Source organism: Acomys minous, assembly GCF_964271855.1.
Source record: "Acomys minous genome assembly, chromosome: 1".
In the NCBI taxonomy this organism is placed as follows: Eukaryota; Metazoa; Chordata; class Mammalia; order Rodentia; family Muridae; genus Acomys; species Acomys minous.
The window spans coordinates 147,271,058-147,287,877 of NC_140483.1; the positions used below are offsets into that span (position 1 = coordinate 147,271,058).

General features: G+C 37.2%; 1 protein-coding gene across 4 annotated transcripts in view; it reads left to right on the forward strand.

Annotated features, from left to right (window-relative positions):
- SMC2 (structural maintenance of chromosomes 2) overlaps positions 1-16,820 on the forward strand; it is a 48,513-nt gene that overhangs the window by 21,923 nt on the left and 9,770 nt on the right. For all 4 annotated transcript variants that reach the window (XM_084793260.1, XM_084793258.1, XM_084793261.1 and 1 more), the window contains 8 exons: positions 858-1,062; positions 3,273-3,408; positions 5,821-5,945; positions 7,597-7,790; positions 8,591-8,734; positions 12,314-12,508; positions 14,078-14,278; positions 15,711-15,827. In XM_084793260.1, the coding sequence (XP_084649386.1) occupies positions 858-1,062; positions 3,273-3,408; positions 5,821-5,945; positions 7,597-7,790; positions 8,591-8,734; positions 12,314-12,508; positions 14,078-14,278; positions 15,711-15,827 (1,317 nt within the window). The remainder of the gene's footprint in view (positions 1-857; positions 1,063-3,272; positions 3,409-5,820; positions 5,946-7,596; positions 7,791-8,590; positions 8,735-12,313; positions 12,509-14,077; positions 14,279-15,710; positions 15,828-16,820) is intronic.

Here is a 16,820-nt window from a genome sequence, read left to right on the forward strand (position 1 = left end):
ATGGGAAAGTTGACCATTGTAAGCAAAGTTCACAAACAGGCTGTGGAAGACTGGGGGCCTACCCTGTTTTTTGTTGTTGTTGTTGTTATTGTTTCGTTTGGTTTTTTTCCTTGTGTTTATTTCTGTTTTTTTAAAGTGCCTGCTGTTGTCCAATTTGAATTTAAAAAAGCCTTCACTGAAGTGGATTACTAATAATTGAAACCAAGCCTTTTCTGTAACTATGCTGATACCAAGATTATTGTACTTTAGTTAATAGTTGTATTTATAGAGCTCATTTATTTAGATGTACAAACTTGGTATTGCCTTCTTGATAGAAACTTATAGTGCTTAGTAATTTTTGGTTTTTCTTTTTTTTAATATTTTTATGTATATGAATGTTCTATCTGCATGTACATCAGCATGCCAGAAGAACGCATCAGATCCCGTTATGGGTGGTTGTGAGCCACCATGTGGTTAAGGGAATTGAACTCAGGACCTTCAGAAGAACAGATGGTGCTCTAAACCGTTGAGCCATCTCGCCGACCCTACTTTTGGTTTTTCAATACAGGGTTTCTCTGTGTAGCCCTGGCTGTCCTGGATCTCACTCTATAGACCAGGCTGGCCAAACTCAGAGATCCCCCTGCCTCAGCTTCCTGAGAGCTGGAATTAAAAGTGTGAGCCAATGCCACCCTAGTGCTTAGTACTTAAACTATTTTAGTTGGTAATAGAGCTTTCAATATTTAAAATTATATTTTAAGTAAAATATCTAATACTAGGTATATGAAATTTAAAGATATATTGCAATAGTTCTTACTAGTATATAACAATACGTCAAAGAAAGTAGTGTGTCCTGTGGTACATCTTTTGTTTTGCTGCAGGTTGGTGCTAACAATGTTCATGTAGCTCTTTCCTTGGTTGACTACAAACCAGAACTTCAGAAAGCAATGGAATTTGTCTTTGGAACAACGTTTGTTTGTAACAATATGGATAATGCCAAAAAAGTGGCCTTCGATAAAAGGATAATGACCAGAACTGTAACTCTTGGGGGCGATGTATTTGATCCTCATGGAACGTTGAGTGGAGGTATGTTGTGTATCTGCTGTACCAACAATTTTGTGGTAAACAGTTTGTGCCTCTAGCAGCTTCTATCTCTACCTCCCAGGTTTTTTTCTTGTATAAAATAAAGCATTTAATTGAAGGCTTGATGACAGTTTCAGAGGGTTAGTTCATTATCGCCATGGAAGGGAGCATGGTGTAGGCAGACGGCCACAGTGCTGGGGAAGGAGCTCATCTACAGTAGGCAAAGAGGGGGACTGGAACTGGTGTGGGCTTTCTTCTTCTTCTTCTTTTGTGTATACATTTATATTATTACACATACATACAATAAACTACCCGCATTCAGAAGAAACATGACACAATCGGGAATTATATAAATGTTACATTCAAAGTGTTTTGGCTATTTGTATTTGGCAGCCTTGAAGAATACATCTTTTCTATCTTGGTGGGTCTAAAATTCTGAATGTAAATTAATATCTGTCACATCTCATCGTTATCACCTCCCAGTTTCTTTTTAAAAGTACAGAATGGTGCCAAAGCCCTCAAGTGGCTGATGATACACTATCATGGATTCACTCAGCCGCTCATTCTTCTAAAGCTTTTCCCTGTTTGTACTTAGACTATTTCAGTCACTGAGGTGTGTGTGCGGATACAGTCTTATGTGTACAAACTTTTTGCTCTGTTGTAGTCACAAAGAAAGGGAGTTGTTTGTTTGTTTGTTTGTTGTTTTTTGTTAAGTTCTCAGCCTAACTATCCATTTTCTTAGGAAATTTAATACTTCACATTGCAGTGTGCTGTTACCCATGTCAAATCTTGAAATGGTACATTAATGCCGTAGGGAAAACATTTTAAAACAATGATTATACACTAATGCTTTGTCCTAGTAATGTAATAACAATGGATAATATTTATTCTGTAGCAGGAAATATCAAAGACTGTTGTCTATTACAGTAGCCACTGGCCATGTGTGACTCCTCACAACTGACAAAATGAAAGTAATTTCCTTACTGGCACTAGCTGTCTTTCCGGCACTCAACAATAGCAAATTAGTTGGTAATTGGATAGTACATTTATAGTGCATTTTATAATGCTCTATTCTATGAGTCTTAAATACATAATTAATCCTTATAGGAATATACTATCATCTCTGATGTACAGTTTCAGAATTTGCAAAGTTTGGAGTTGGAATCCTTGCAGTCTGGTTGCAACTTGGGCTCTGAACCCAATTTAATATCTTTTGTAAGACTTACTGTTATTTGTGTGTATGAAAGCAGTGTGTCTGTGCATGCAGTTGCCCCCAGCCCAGAATCAGGCAGCAGATCCCCTGGAGCATGTAGTTAGTTGTGAGTTCCCTGACGTGGGTGCTAGAACCAAACTGGTCCTCTGGAACAGCAGGAAACACTCTTAGCCTCTGAGCCATTCCTCCAGCCTGTTTGTAGGCCAGTGGAATTAATTAAGTGACCAAGTGTCACACTCCAAAGAAAAGTATCAAACAAGTACTGTCTGCATGGAAGATAATGTAAAGCAGAAGGAATTCTTTGATTGATTCAGATGTGCTTGGAATTTGTGTGTAAGAGGGGACATATGTACCACACAATATTTTATTAGCTCCAATGGCATTGTTAGTTAACCTTAGCACCCTTCCATCAAGCCTAGTGTAGTGTCTCAAGCTGTCACTACTGGATGAGAGCAGTCGCTTGTACAGTACCTGAAGGCAGTTTATTCTCATGGTTTTGCTGCATCTTCAGAGCCTAGGCCAGGTGACGAGGTGACAATATAATAGTTCTACTGGCTTGAACTAGTTTATTTCAGCTATATTACATTGACTACAGCTCCCTGTTCTCATACTGTAACTCACTCTGAAGAAACTTTCCTTAGTGCAAATGGTGAATTATATACTGGTGTTCAGGGGAGATAGGTTTTCTTTCATTGGTCAGGACAAATCACAAGGCCAAAGGTTTAGTGTCCAGAGTGGAAAATTTCCCTTAGCAAGGTAGGTCCAATTCAGCAGTCATTATTTTGAGTCAATAAATGACCACCTCTACCAAGAATTGTTTATTTTTTTAAATCAGTTAACTTTTTTGTTAAGGCTTGGCTAGTGGAATAGATCTCTTATTGTCTTAAGTTCACTGGAGGGTTTGCTATTTCATCATTTCTAGTATAATTCCTTTAGAAAACAATGTTAATGAGCAAGTGGTGACTTAATATCCAGAGCCTCTGACTTTGCTTCAATCCAGGTGCCAGGTCCCAGGCAGCTTCTATCCTAACCAAGTTTCAAGAGCTCAAAGATGTTCAGAATGAGCTGGGGAAGAAGGAGAATGAACTACACGCTCTAGAAGAGGAATTAGCAGGTCTTAAAAATGTTGCTGAAAAGTAAGTCTTCTGTTAGATAAAGCTGCACACATTCTGCATGATAGAAAATTATTGGAAATTTGACTATCTTTGATTCTATAATTTTAGAATAGATTTTGAGTCTAATTTTTACCTACTTTTTTCTGATTTCAAAGAATATCTTTGTTAAGGAAGTTATCACAGTATAAAAATATGTAGTGTTGGTGTCCATCTGGCCTTGGTGGGGATGCTTTGATAGTCTGGAATGACTCCAGAGGACACCTGAGATCTTGGTTTGAATTTGCTCAGTGCAGCATGGCCTTTAGTTGTCAGCACTAAATGAACAGTGCTGTGGCTGTACCTCAGATACGGACATCAGTGTGTTGCCTGAGGAAGAGGTAGACAAGTTGATGTCCAAAAGTAAGCAGTAATTATTTTATTTTATTTTATTTTTTAATCAGCATACCACGTAACAGGTTTTCTTATGACACTTTTGTTTTGGTTCCCCCCTCTGTCCCCAACCACAAAGTTTTGACCCATCTCCCTAATCCACTCTTCACATGTATCCTTTTGTCCTCAGTATTCCACATTCCATATTCATGTCACATGGGTTCTGTTACTCCTCCATACAATTTTTTTAATGGTTAACAGTTATATTACACCACCACCCCCCAATGCACACATACACATACACACACACACACACACACACACACACTCACATTCACTTCTTCCACAAATATACATAACATAAAATTAGAACTAGAATCTATATACAAGTTCTGGAATATTTCCCTTTATGAGCCTGGGTCATCTCACTTAATATTTTTCAGTTCTGTCAATTTGATTGTAAATTTTAGAATTTCATTTTTTTATGGCTGAATAAAATACTACTGCATGTTCACATGGGTGAACATCTAGGTAATTTCTATTTCCTTGTGATTAAAGCAGCAAATATTTATGCTAGAATTTGAGTATGTGCCCAGGAATGTTCTTTTACAGTGTTTCTTTTCTGTAGGAGTAGGTTAATTTGGATTTGTTTGTTTTTGGAGCCTGGATCTCAAAAACCTGTAACCCTAGTTGACTTAAACTCAGTGATCCATTTGGCTCTGCTTATCAAGTGCTGGAATCAAAGGTGTGCCACTATGCCTGGCATACATGTCTGCTTTTGAACATAACTTGAGTAGATGCTTTTTCTCCCTGAAAATTTATCTATTTGTCTCTCTTGACATTATATACTCAAATACATATTTTTTGAGTGTTTTGTGTGTGCCAAATACCCTTGATATTGAAGTGACTAAAATATTTCTGACTTCTATTTTTTATAGCTAAAAACATAAAACAAAACAAAAAAACCATAAATTGGTAAAATATGTTAAGTAGTTCTGCAAAGCAAAAGATGTATATGGGAAGGAAGTATGAACTAAGAAAAAGGTACTGAAATTTTGGTAGGATGACCAGGAAAAGCCTTGCCAAACACGACTACTGAGCAAGCACCCATGTCACCCAGAATATAGTCTGTGCTTGCTGTTTCAACACTGAGCATTGCAAACATACAAACATTGCTTTGCAGTGTTCATTTCTTTTTAGGTGAGGAGATTATTATTCTTCAGACTTGTTATTGCCTAGTTGTAGCACTGAAGAAAAAGAAACTCATTTTGAGAATTAAAAAATGTAAGGACCAGCAAAAGCCATTCTTGAATATTTTATCAGGACACTGGTATAGTTTTCTTCCAAATTTCTGTATTCTACATATTTTTAATGACTTGGAATGGACTGTTTTATTTATTGTCATGCAGTTTCATGTAAGAATACTCAAGGTAGTGTTTATATTTGGGTTAATTCTTTTATCCTCAAAGCTCATGAATTTCTAGTGACTATGGTATGTTGTGAATTTATATGAACTGAAATTTCACTGCAATTGAGTTAGATAAATACAAAGAGATGTGTAGCTAGTATAGCATTGCTAAAAAAAGAAGCATATTACACATGCTTAAGGTGAATTCCATGACTTCATAAACTGTCATTTTCAATATAAAAAATGGATAACTTATTACAGACATTTATAAATGGGAATTAGAAAAGTTTACTAGCCATATTTAGGAAATTAGTATGTATTATTTATGTATTATTATGTATTAATATATTATGAATTGTCATTAATTGTATTTTTGTAGTAACTACTGGCTGTGTATTTGTAGGTGTATTTTTACATTTAATAAACCTAACTTATGCTTAGATCAGTCACTTTTGGTGTTTTCTAAAATTAAGGCTTTCTGGAAAATAGTTGTGTGGAGTCTTGATCATTTACAGTTTACCTTCAGTGATAGCTTTCCATGATAACCATTGGCATCTCGTTCTATTTATATTACATGAGTTTATTTTATTTGTATTGCATTTGAACCTCACATTTGAATGCATGTTCAAAGATATTTATAAACTTGTCTTTTTAAGGTATCGCCAACTGAAACAGCAGTGGGAGATGAAGGCAGAGGAAGGAGATTTGTTGCAAACTAAACTTCAGCAAAGCTCTTATCATAAACAACAAGAAGAATTAGATGCCCTTAAAAAAACCATTGGTAAGATGAAAACCAGTGTGGCTCATTGCTTAATGCTGCTCTCCTTTCTTTTACACTCAGAAGATTTTATGTTCAGAGCACATGTGGGAGTTATTCTGTAGGACAGATTCAAGTGTGGGGCTTTTGGGTCTTAGGTGGTAATCATTCTCATTTTTATTATGCATCACCAGCATTGTCTTTTTTTTTTTTTAACAATATTCACTTCCATCAGTGTGGGAAAGTACTCATTTCTTTACATCCGTTCTCTTAAGTTGTGAGCAGCTGACTTGTATATTTAAACTTGTATTTAATTTGCGTGTTGCTCATCATTAAAAGTTTGGGATACACTTTTTATTTATTGGATCTTTGGGATTCTATTTCTATTTGCCCATTTTTTCTGTAGGTAACTTGTTTTCTCCATTTTTTTTACATACAGAAAGTTAAATGTAATGCAATTTATAGCTACTTTCATGTTGTTACTCTATTTGGCAGCATGAACCTGGGAGAGTAGATCCTAAAACTGAGGTGAACTAAAATTTCATGCTGTAACCAACTCGATTTAGAGCAAAGATAGTTAATACTCTGAGGGTATTCTTGAAGGTTAAGCAAGATCATATGAGCACAAATCACTTGAATTTGGGCTGTATACAGTCAGGAGAGCAAGGTCACCTTAGTTTAAGCTGGACACTGTCAGGAGGACAACTCATTCTAGGAGAGGTCCTTCTGAATAATAATGGGTAAGATGATGGGTAGTCTAAAGTAAACCGCAGACCTGTTACTAGACCTGGGAGGGACCGGAAAGCAATCTCCAAGAATAACCATGTCATGGAGGAACAAGGATTGCAAGAATCTTATCTTGTTTCTTTGGAATTTTCTCTCAGGGTCTCACAAATCTCATCCAGCTCCATTCATAGACCTATTCAGTCATTTTCCTATGCAGATTTCTGAAGTGTTCCATATTTTTTTAATGGAAGCTTTTTCCTCTACTGTCATATAGCAGTTATTTTTGTTTTTATCATTCATTATGATGAAAATCTACATGTGCATTTTTCTACGAATACTTCTGTACTGAAAAGTAATAGAAAACTGTCTAGTTTCAGCTTCTGGAATTACTTTTGCATCATGGGTCTTAGCTCTGATAGATGTCACACATGACAGGAATATGTCCATTCTTCCTTCTTTGCATATGTTTAAAACCCCAACTTCAATCTAAACATCTTCTTATGGTACTTCTATTATTATAGAAGGCTGCTTTGGTGGCATAAGTAGGCAGAGTCACTGTAAGCTCGGGCTAACCAAAATCATGGAAAATAGTGTGACCCCAGTGTTAATTTGAATTGTAAGGTAGGAAGTGTAAATCAGTAGTGCAGCATGTGCTTTGTAAATGCAAGGTTGAGTTTTATCCTCGGCATTTTAAGAACAAAAAGACACTCCCTACCTCGCCCCCGCAAACAAATACAGACTGATCTTTGAGAAGAAATAACTTTACAAATCTTTAGATAATTCAAACATGGGATTTATAGTTCATTATGCCATTTATAAAACATAGCTATAATGCCTTAAAAAATTCAAACTCTAGCTTCTAATTTTTCAAAACATACCTTAAATTATTTTGATTTATAAGTGTTTATCTGTTATTAAATTAGCCATGTTTAACTACCTTGTCATTCAGAGGAAAGTGAAGAGACATTAAAAAACACCAAAGAAATCCAAAAGAAAGCCGAAGAAAAGTATGAAGCATTGGAGAATAAAATGAAAAATGCGGAATCTGAAAGAGAGAAAGAACTGAAGGATGCTCAGAAAAAGCTGGATTGTGCCAAAACAAAGGCAGATGCATCTAGCAAGAAAATGAAAGAAAAACAACAGGTAAGACCTTCCTTAGAATCTTAAAATTGGCATAGAGCAGAAGGTGTGAAATGTCAATGGCTGGCTATACTCATCAGTGTTGATTCCAAAATAAGCCAGTTGTGTAAATTGCAAATTATGTGTCTTACAAGCCAGATGCTGTTCTCTGTAAACCCCGCAGTTGAGTCAAACAAATCATGTGATGTCATGTATGTCTTACCAGAGAATTAGAAGATTGATATTCCTGTTTATTACCACCTATGTGGATATGCACTGTTAGAAGCTGATGAAAAAGCATGCTATATTTATAAGGTGTCAAAGAATTGGAGACTGATCATTAATATATTTTGCATAGTGCCGGAGACTGTATTTCAATGTGTTTATGTCTTTAAAGACTAATTACACTCTTAAGGTTTACTTCTTTACCCAACTTAAAATTCTTTCATTAAATAGCTTCACAAAAATTTTCCAGTGTACTAAGTGTATCATGGAAAACAAAATCAAGGTACACAGGCTTTTATGCACTGAAAAAATTTGTCACTAAAACTCACTACTGCATATGTTATGTAGAATTTTATTACTTTTCTATGGTATGATTAAAGATAAAGAAAACAACTGTGCAATTTTCTAAACTCTAATTTTACACCTATTTAAAAGGGAATAAGCTTCTGTTTTCTTTTTCTTCTGAGATAACAGCTTGGTTTGTAGGTAGTTTAATACTAAATGATTAGTCTTACTGAAGTGAGAATAATGTTAATTTTTATCTCTGTATGAGGCTAAATTACTTGCCAGCAGTTAACCTTAATGCTGTGTTTCTATAGGAAGTTGATGCTATCACTCTAGAGCTGGAAGAGCTGAAAAGAGAGAGTGCGTCTAATAAGCAGCAGCTCGATGCTGTGAATGAAGCCATCAAAGCCTATGAAGGTCAGATTGAAGTAATGGCGGCTGAGGTAGCTAAAAATAAGGTATGATTTACCCATCAAGTTGGAGAAATTTAAAAAGTTGTAGAAAGGTTTTGGGTTTGGGTTCAAAGAGCACTGAAGCAGATTATCCTTTGGGACTAGAGATTTATTAGGAGACGTTGCTAACTCCACAGAAGACATCATGCTGGGGAATCCGAGAGTCTAGGCCCCAAGTGTGAGGAGGCGCATGGGATATGGTAGAGGGCTCCCTGCAGAGCTCATGACCCTTCTTTGATTTCAGAGAAGAGGAGGAGGTCTCTTGTCAAGTGAATTCATAGCATTGTCTTTCAGTCAGGTGAGCTAGGATGACCAGAATTGGGGCGTGGGAGGTAGGGGGCTCTTGTAGTGTGAGGAAGAAAGTCAGGCATCTTGTTAACATGGACTTACAGGATGTGGGGAAATAGAGAGAAGGAACATAGTTAAGGGGTACCCTTTATCAGAGTGAGGAATGTGTCAGGCTTGCCCTGTGTCTCTTAGAATCTCATAACGTGAGCCTGTAAGTTTCTTAAGTAATGATTATTTCTGGGCTGTTTTCCTAGAATTGGTCACCTGGGGAGTCTGTTACAGTTTCAGATTCTGAGGTTCTTGGTAGGGGGTTGCCATTTTCTTCTACACAGCCGTTTTGAGGAAGAGGCTCTTGTGGGTGGGCATGGCCTATTTAAAATTAGCCTGAAAGTTAATGCTCATCTACTTACAAAATGTTGAATTAAAATGGTTGATTTAGTGCCTTAAGTCTTCATTTATGATCACAGCATGAGGTGAAATGGGGATTTAGAAAGTTATAAAATCACATCAAGCCAAGGCGTGGTGGCACATGCTTGTAATCCCAGAACTCAGGAGGCAGAGGCAGGTGAATCTCTGAGTTCAGGGCCAGCCAGCCAAGGCTACACAGAGAAACCAAGTCTAGGGAAACAGCAAGAACAAGAAATTACATCAAAGTTTCAGCCTGAGTCTACACAAATAAATCCATACTGAGTTTAAAGAAAAAAAAAATTAACTGGGAGAAAGGATTGATCACTAGAAGTAAAGAAAATCCTAAGTCATATAAGAATTATAGAAAGAAATAGGTGGTACTCCCAGGACTGAGGCAATTGATCCACAGAACAGCCTTGGAGCCCCGCTTTACCCACAAGGCTGAGGACCAGAACTGTGGCTGTCTTGGTAAAGATTTAGGTTTGCCAGAAAAGACTGTCCACAGAAAGGGTGTGTGTGTGTGTGTGTGTGTGTGTGTGTGTGTGTGTGTGTGTGTGTGTGTGTGTGTGTATGTGTGTGTGTGTGTGTGTGTGTGTGTGTGTGTGTGTGTGTGTGCGTGCGTGCGCGAGCGCGCGCGCGCGCGCACGCACGCACACACATAGTGACTACTGAGATAAATTTCTATGAACAGTAGTAGCCTTTGGGTGGTATCCAGCCTGGAACTAAGTAAAGCCCCATGCTAAGACATGCATGGCATTGTCCCCTGTACTTGGTAAGTCTACCTGTGAGACAAGCACACTGAAACCAGCAAGTACAGCCGCTTCTTACAGTGCCTCTACAGGGGGGTAACCTTGTAATGCAGCAAGTGTTGCAGCTGGTCCAGAAGAAATGCCCAGTTCTCAGAAGCAGCCCTGTGAAGACAAGGATTCAGAGACCTTGGGGATATTTTATACTCATACTTGCTTTAATCATTTTAAATTCTCCTTTGTATTATTTCTACTCGTACTTCTGTAATATAACCTTCATTTTTCAAGTATTTGGGGCTTTAGCTATTTTCTTAAGTAGCATATATTTTATGTTAATTAAATATTATTTGTATTCAATTAACACATAATGTTCCAGGGGTCTCCCATCCACATAAAGAGCATTTTACCTTTGCCATGCACTTATGCTTCCAACCGTAGCCTGCGGTGTTTTAGGAAGTGCTTGCTTCACTCCTGACATTACTCCTAATTACAGTCCGTTTTGTTAGCACATTAATACTACATTAGCAGCAGAGTAACAATTTTTAAATACTACTTTCCTGACTAAGAATTTACAGTTTGACTCAACTTTACAGTTAATGTTGTTTGGATGTTTAACAGTTTCTGTTCAATTTTCCTTTCTTGTCTCCAAGATAAATTTTAATTTTTGTTTTTCTGGTTTCCTTTATTTTGTTTTGTTTTGTTTTGTATTTTTTAATCTTAATTTTTTCCTTTGTCTTCTATGCTCTGTCAGTGTCATGTTGGTTTTCTTTTAGTAGGAAACGTTTTTAAAGGTTGTTCAGTAAGACTTTACCTTAAAAATTATTTCCTTTTGCCAGTAGAGCAGATAAACACAATCCCTGGGAGCTAAGGAAAGAAGTTAACTTCCTACTGACTAAGTGGCTTGAGACAAAGAATATTAAAACTCCATTTCTGCTCAGTCTGAAGTGATAGGTCTCATGTACTTTTTTCTTAATGCAAAAAAGACTGACAGTCACATATATACTGCACTTTTAAACCTTGGTATGAGAGTCTTCATAAGCATGCTGTAGTCAACACATCCTTACAGTTGATAAGGCTCTATGTATTATTTCCTTTTAATGTATCAGAATTTTACTCTTTTTTTTTTTCCTTCAAAGAGTTTTAGGAGCTAAAATGTCTTTAATTTTCTTGTTCTTGCAGAAGACCATGAATGAACACAGCTAGGCATGAGAAGGGACTTAGGCTGCTGCGCACATCCAGTAGGCTGAGGTGTATAGCACTGTTGCTCGGCGTTATGCTGTTTCCCTAATTCCCCCATGCACTAATGTAAATTATCATTAGTGCTTGTGATTACTTAAGGAAATCATGGAGGCCTTTGGCAGATTATTGTGCTGAGCTTGGTTTTGTCTTGAGTTTTTTTTCCTCCTGAGTTGAGCTAGGGGTCATTGTTTTCCTTCATGTGAGCATTTCTGTGAGTTTGTCATCTTCTCTTTACCACAAGGACATTCAAAATCTAGGGTGGCGCAAAGGGGCTGAGGGAGTTAGTAGCAGACTGCACATGGCTGTAATCTGTCCTTGGAAGTTGGGTGGTCTCCACTAGCTGGAGCAGGTGGCTCTGAAAGCCAGGGGAGGAAATTTATTTGTCTTTGCAACAAATTTTTTTGCTTTCAACAAAAGGGTTCTGTTTCTTTTATTTTAACCTGTGTGCTAAAATCAAATGCTGCCACATTGTTTTGCTAGTGGTCATACTCTATAGTCACCTTAGGTCTGCAGAAGGGAAAAGACACAAAGCCACCTCCCCAGCCTTGAGCCCTTGTCTTTGTCCTTCCTGTAGGTATGCTCTTTGGGGATCTTTCCATTTATCTTAACTGCCCCAGACTGCACGTTTTAAACTGAGAGACCTAGCAGGTCAGCTTTAGCACTCCCTCCTCCCAGCCCTTCATTCGGTCTGCACTGCAGACGGTAAAAGCTCTCATTTCCAGCATGACTTGTATACCAGTGGTAATACGAGGTTAGTGTGGCTCTAACGTGTGGAAGGTTAGACAGCGCTTACCTGAGTCACTTTAACATGCTTCGCAGAGCCTGTCAGACAAACTTGGGGCAGAATTGAAATACATACTTATTGCCTTACTTTGTTTTCTTTAACTTCTCTTTGTTGTTTTAGGAAGCAGTAAATAAAGCTCAAAATGAGCTGATGAAGCAAAAAGAAATACTAACGGCCCAGGACAATATAATTAAAGAAAAGTGTGCAGAAGTGGCAAAACACAACTTACAAAACAATGATTCTCAGCTTAGAATTAAGGAGTTAGACCACAGTATAAGCAAACATAAGCGGGAAGCTGATGCTGCTGCTGCGAAGGTATGCTTATGTTTAGTTTTACCACCTGGATAATAATAAAGTTTTTATTTCTGAGCTCTTGAAAAATCTAGTAACTGCTCAATAGGATACTTGCTACAAATGACCGAACCACAGCCTAAACTACATTTGAGTTTACAGCTGCATTAACTGCTTATCACTAACAATCACTTTCAATAAATGGCCCAAATGATTTAGTTTAAATTTAATTGTGGACATTTATTTCTCTCTTTAAGAGGTATTTCTATAATATTTAGTGTTATCCAATGGATTTGGTATTTGTATCCATATTTATTAACACAACTTATTATTAATAATAACACATTCATTATCTTATTACAAGTTGAATTTGAAAAATTCATAAAAATATGTATATAGGTCTCATTTTAAAAGACATTGGTTTTTGGGTGTTCTCATTCAGGTATCAATGCTATTTATATCATCTTACTGAAAATATAATATTGTACAATGCAGTTATTTTATTTCACAGTACTTTAAGAATTTTAAAGAGGATATGGTTGCTTTTGTAAAAAATTATTATATCAGACACTATGCTGAAGATAGAGGGATAAATAACATGCTTACGGTACCTTCAAAGACCTTGCTAGTCCTCTTAGGAGCTAGACTGCAGTTGGGAGCTTACTTGTGTTTTAGAGGTACTGTGCAGTGGAAGTAGTGAGAGTAAATAGATTAGACAGGATGACACTCTACTCATAAGAATGAATCTCACCTGTAGAGGAAAACCATTAAGGGTTATAATTTCAAATTTGAAGTAGTTGTATTAAAGGAAAAAGTTACATTTTTACCTTGTCAGAAGAGGTGGACAGGGGTAGTCAACATTCAGGGCTTCTTTTTTCTGTCTTTCTTAGATTATAATTTTAAGAAAATTATTATATAGTGACAATTAGGCTTCTATGATTTCATCAAATATATGATTATTTCTAAGGAATTTTAGCTGCACACAAATTATGTTTTGAAATAATTTAGTAAAATCTAAATGAGCCTCATCTAACTTAATTTTAATAGAGATATTTTGAATATCTTCACTCTGTAAATCTTAAGTGCTTCAAGATTTAAAACATTTTGTGTGCTAACATTCCATATGGAGGAAATTCAACACCTGGTCTCAAATACCAGGTCAGAAAGTAAAGACACAGTAAAAATGTCATGTAAAGTTATGTTCAGATTTTGTATGAATTTTCAGTTTTGACTTAAATCCTATTTCCAAGATAACTCACTGTATATATGTAAATATTCCAAAATTGGAATAACAAAACAAAACCCAGAGCACTCAACTTGAGTTTCTAACACTTTGATTCATCCCTGCTCATGCTTGGTGGGAAGATCCTTCTCTGTGAAGGCTGTTGTAAGTCTACCGTCCCCCCAGAAAAGTGCTCACTTGTCCTTATTCCTGCAGATAAGCCTCTATACCCTTTCTTTGTCTGTGTCATTGTGATTTATTTTCCCTTCCCAAATAATTTGACTTAAGAGTAGTAAGCATTTAGGAAACTGCTTTGAAAAAGTTTGGTTTGAATACAATTTTATTTTCTTTCCTTTTGCATCTATGGCCAGGTATCCAAAATGTTGAATGATTATGACTGGATTAGTGCTGAGAAACATCTCTTTGGCCAACCCAATAGTGCCTATGATTTCCAAACAAACAACGTCAAAGAGGCTGGCCAGAGGCTTCAGAAGCTGCAAGAAGTGAAAGAGAAACTGGGGAGGAATGTCAACATGAGGGCTATGAACGTACTGACTGAAGCAGAAGAGCGGGTAAGTCGGCTTCTCTCAGCGCCCAGCTGGACTCAAGACCTGTAAGCCAGACAAACCCTGTCCTCCCCAAGTGGCTTTTGGTCACACAGTTTATCACAGCAAGCATAACCTTAACTAGGACAACCTTTTTCTAATTCTTTAAGCATTTTTCTTTTAGCATTCCTTTTTAGAATGGTATTAGAGCCCAGTTATCATGATCTAATAAAAATAAACAAGCCCCACAATGCAGTAGCTGAAAACAGACCACAGAGGAGTGCCGCTTATTGGCTTGCTCAGCCTGCTTTCTTATTTAACCCAGGACACTGTGCCCAAAAGTGGCACTGCCCACAATTTGCTGGACTCTCTTTTATAATATTAATCAGGAAAGTGTTCCACAGACTTGCCTTACAGGCCAGTCTCATAGAGACATTTTCTCAGTTGAGAGACAGACAGTGTCTAAGAAACAGCAAGGTTCTCTATTGATGAATAGTTAACCTCTCCCCCTGATGTTTTGTGTTTGTATAAGAACTTAACTTACGGAACAAGTAAGATGGGAAAATATAGAGAGGAGGTGGCAGGGCCGGCTCCAGTTAAGACAGGAGATGTGAAGCCTGCCTGAACTGTGAAGCTATAAGGAAAAATGGATTGGGACTGTCCTGTCCGTTGTGGGGCTTTCCCGTGGCTGCCTCTCAGTGGGAGGGTGGTGTGAAACAGTACCAGATACCAGCTGCAGAGCCCACTCCAACAGGACAGAGCAGGGCATAGAACACCAAAAAGAGTTAATTATGCTCGCGGGACTGAAAAAGGCCAAATGGGCAGAGCCCAAGGAAGACCCTCATTCTGTAGTCAGAAAGATAAAGGCCAATTACTGTATTACATGGGACATACACATCACTACAAAGAATTAGTGTATTTGTGGCACTGCTAAAACTGGCCCAGTTGTGCTTAAGTTTTCATGTGATATTTTTTAGTTTGACTCAAATGCTAGGAAGTAAAGAGACTATTAGCGTAGTCTAAATATTTTTAGGACTTAATTCTTGATTCTGGAAGTTAAATTTTCCTGTATATTGGTAATATGTTTACTTTTTTCTTTTTTTGAAGATTTATTTATTTATTATGTATACAATGTTTTGCCTGCCATGTACATCTGCAGGCCAGAAGAGGGCACCAAATTTCATTATAGATGGTTGTGAGCCACCATGTGGTTGCTGGGAATGGAACTCAGGACCTTTGGAAGAGTAGGCAGTGCTCTTAACCTCTGAGCCATCTCTCCCGGCCTATGTTCACTTTCCTTATGCTTTGGTTTATATTATATTGTTAGTGCTTTGTATCTTTCTAGATAATAGGATTGTGTCAGGTTTAAAAACATCAAAACTTCTTTATGACTGACTAAATTCCAGAATGTGGAAGGAGTTTTTAATTTTACAAACAAATTACCGCATTTTTCTTACAGTATAATGATTTGATGAAGAAGAAAAGAATTGTAGAAAATGACAAATCCAAAATCCTTGCAACTATAGAAGATCTTGACCAGAAGAAAAAACAGGCCTTAAATATTGCTTGGCAAAAGGTACTTGAACCCCAAATGTAATCCCAAGGCAAGGATGAAGGATGCCATCAGGGGGTTTACACTGTAAGCAGCTCAGTGCGGCTAAGGGAGGCACATGTTCACACCAAAGTTAAAGCCCCCTAGAGTTTTTAAAATGTGGTTTTATATTTTTAGACTTTATTACAAGGCATAGAGAGGCAAGTTCATGTCACATCATCGTGACTTCTCCATTCAAAGGGAAAAACACCATTTATTCTCTTTTCTCTACAACGTCTTACATGTGGAAGGAAACTTCAATATCTCCAGTATCTGCTACATATACCCTACACAACTGCTTAACACTAAAAGCAGCACATCTTACTTTGACAGTGGGGTTAGAAATAAGACCATTTCACCATCTTTTATTTTTCTTGCCATTTTCAAAACATTCACGTACCCCAAATCTATACCTCTCAATGAACTGCTATGTTAAAATACAAGTTTGGGGTATAGTTGGTGTTGTTGTAGCAATGATGATGATAATTTGCAAGTTCTATGAATTGAAGTTAAAAATGAAATAGTAAGACTTTTTAAAAAATATCTTTTTAATTGCCATATAATACCTGTATGTATTTAAAGGGTATGTTGTGACATTTCAGTATGTGCAATGTTTAATAGTGAGACACAGGCACTCAACATACTCACTTCAATTATCTAATACTTCCTTATACTAGGAACATCAAAATCCTTTTCTTTTTTAGCTATTTTGAACTTTGCACTAATTGCAGTCAACACTATTTCATCCTGTGATCTAAAGCAGGACAATGTAGTAATCTTAGAAGCACACCTGCACCTGGTATCTATCTTCTCTCCACTCCCCTTATCTGGAGACCCTTCCCAGGCCCCACAGACTATTATAGTACTTCACCTTTCATACAGGTATTAGTTAACTAAAGGAAGGGTTATTTTGGCTCACATTTTTGGGATATACTCCATCACAGCGGGGAAGTCCTGAGGTGGGAGTAGCAGGCCACT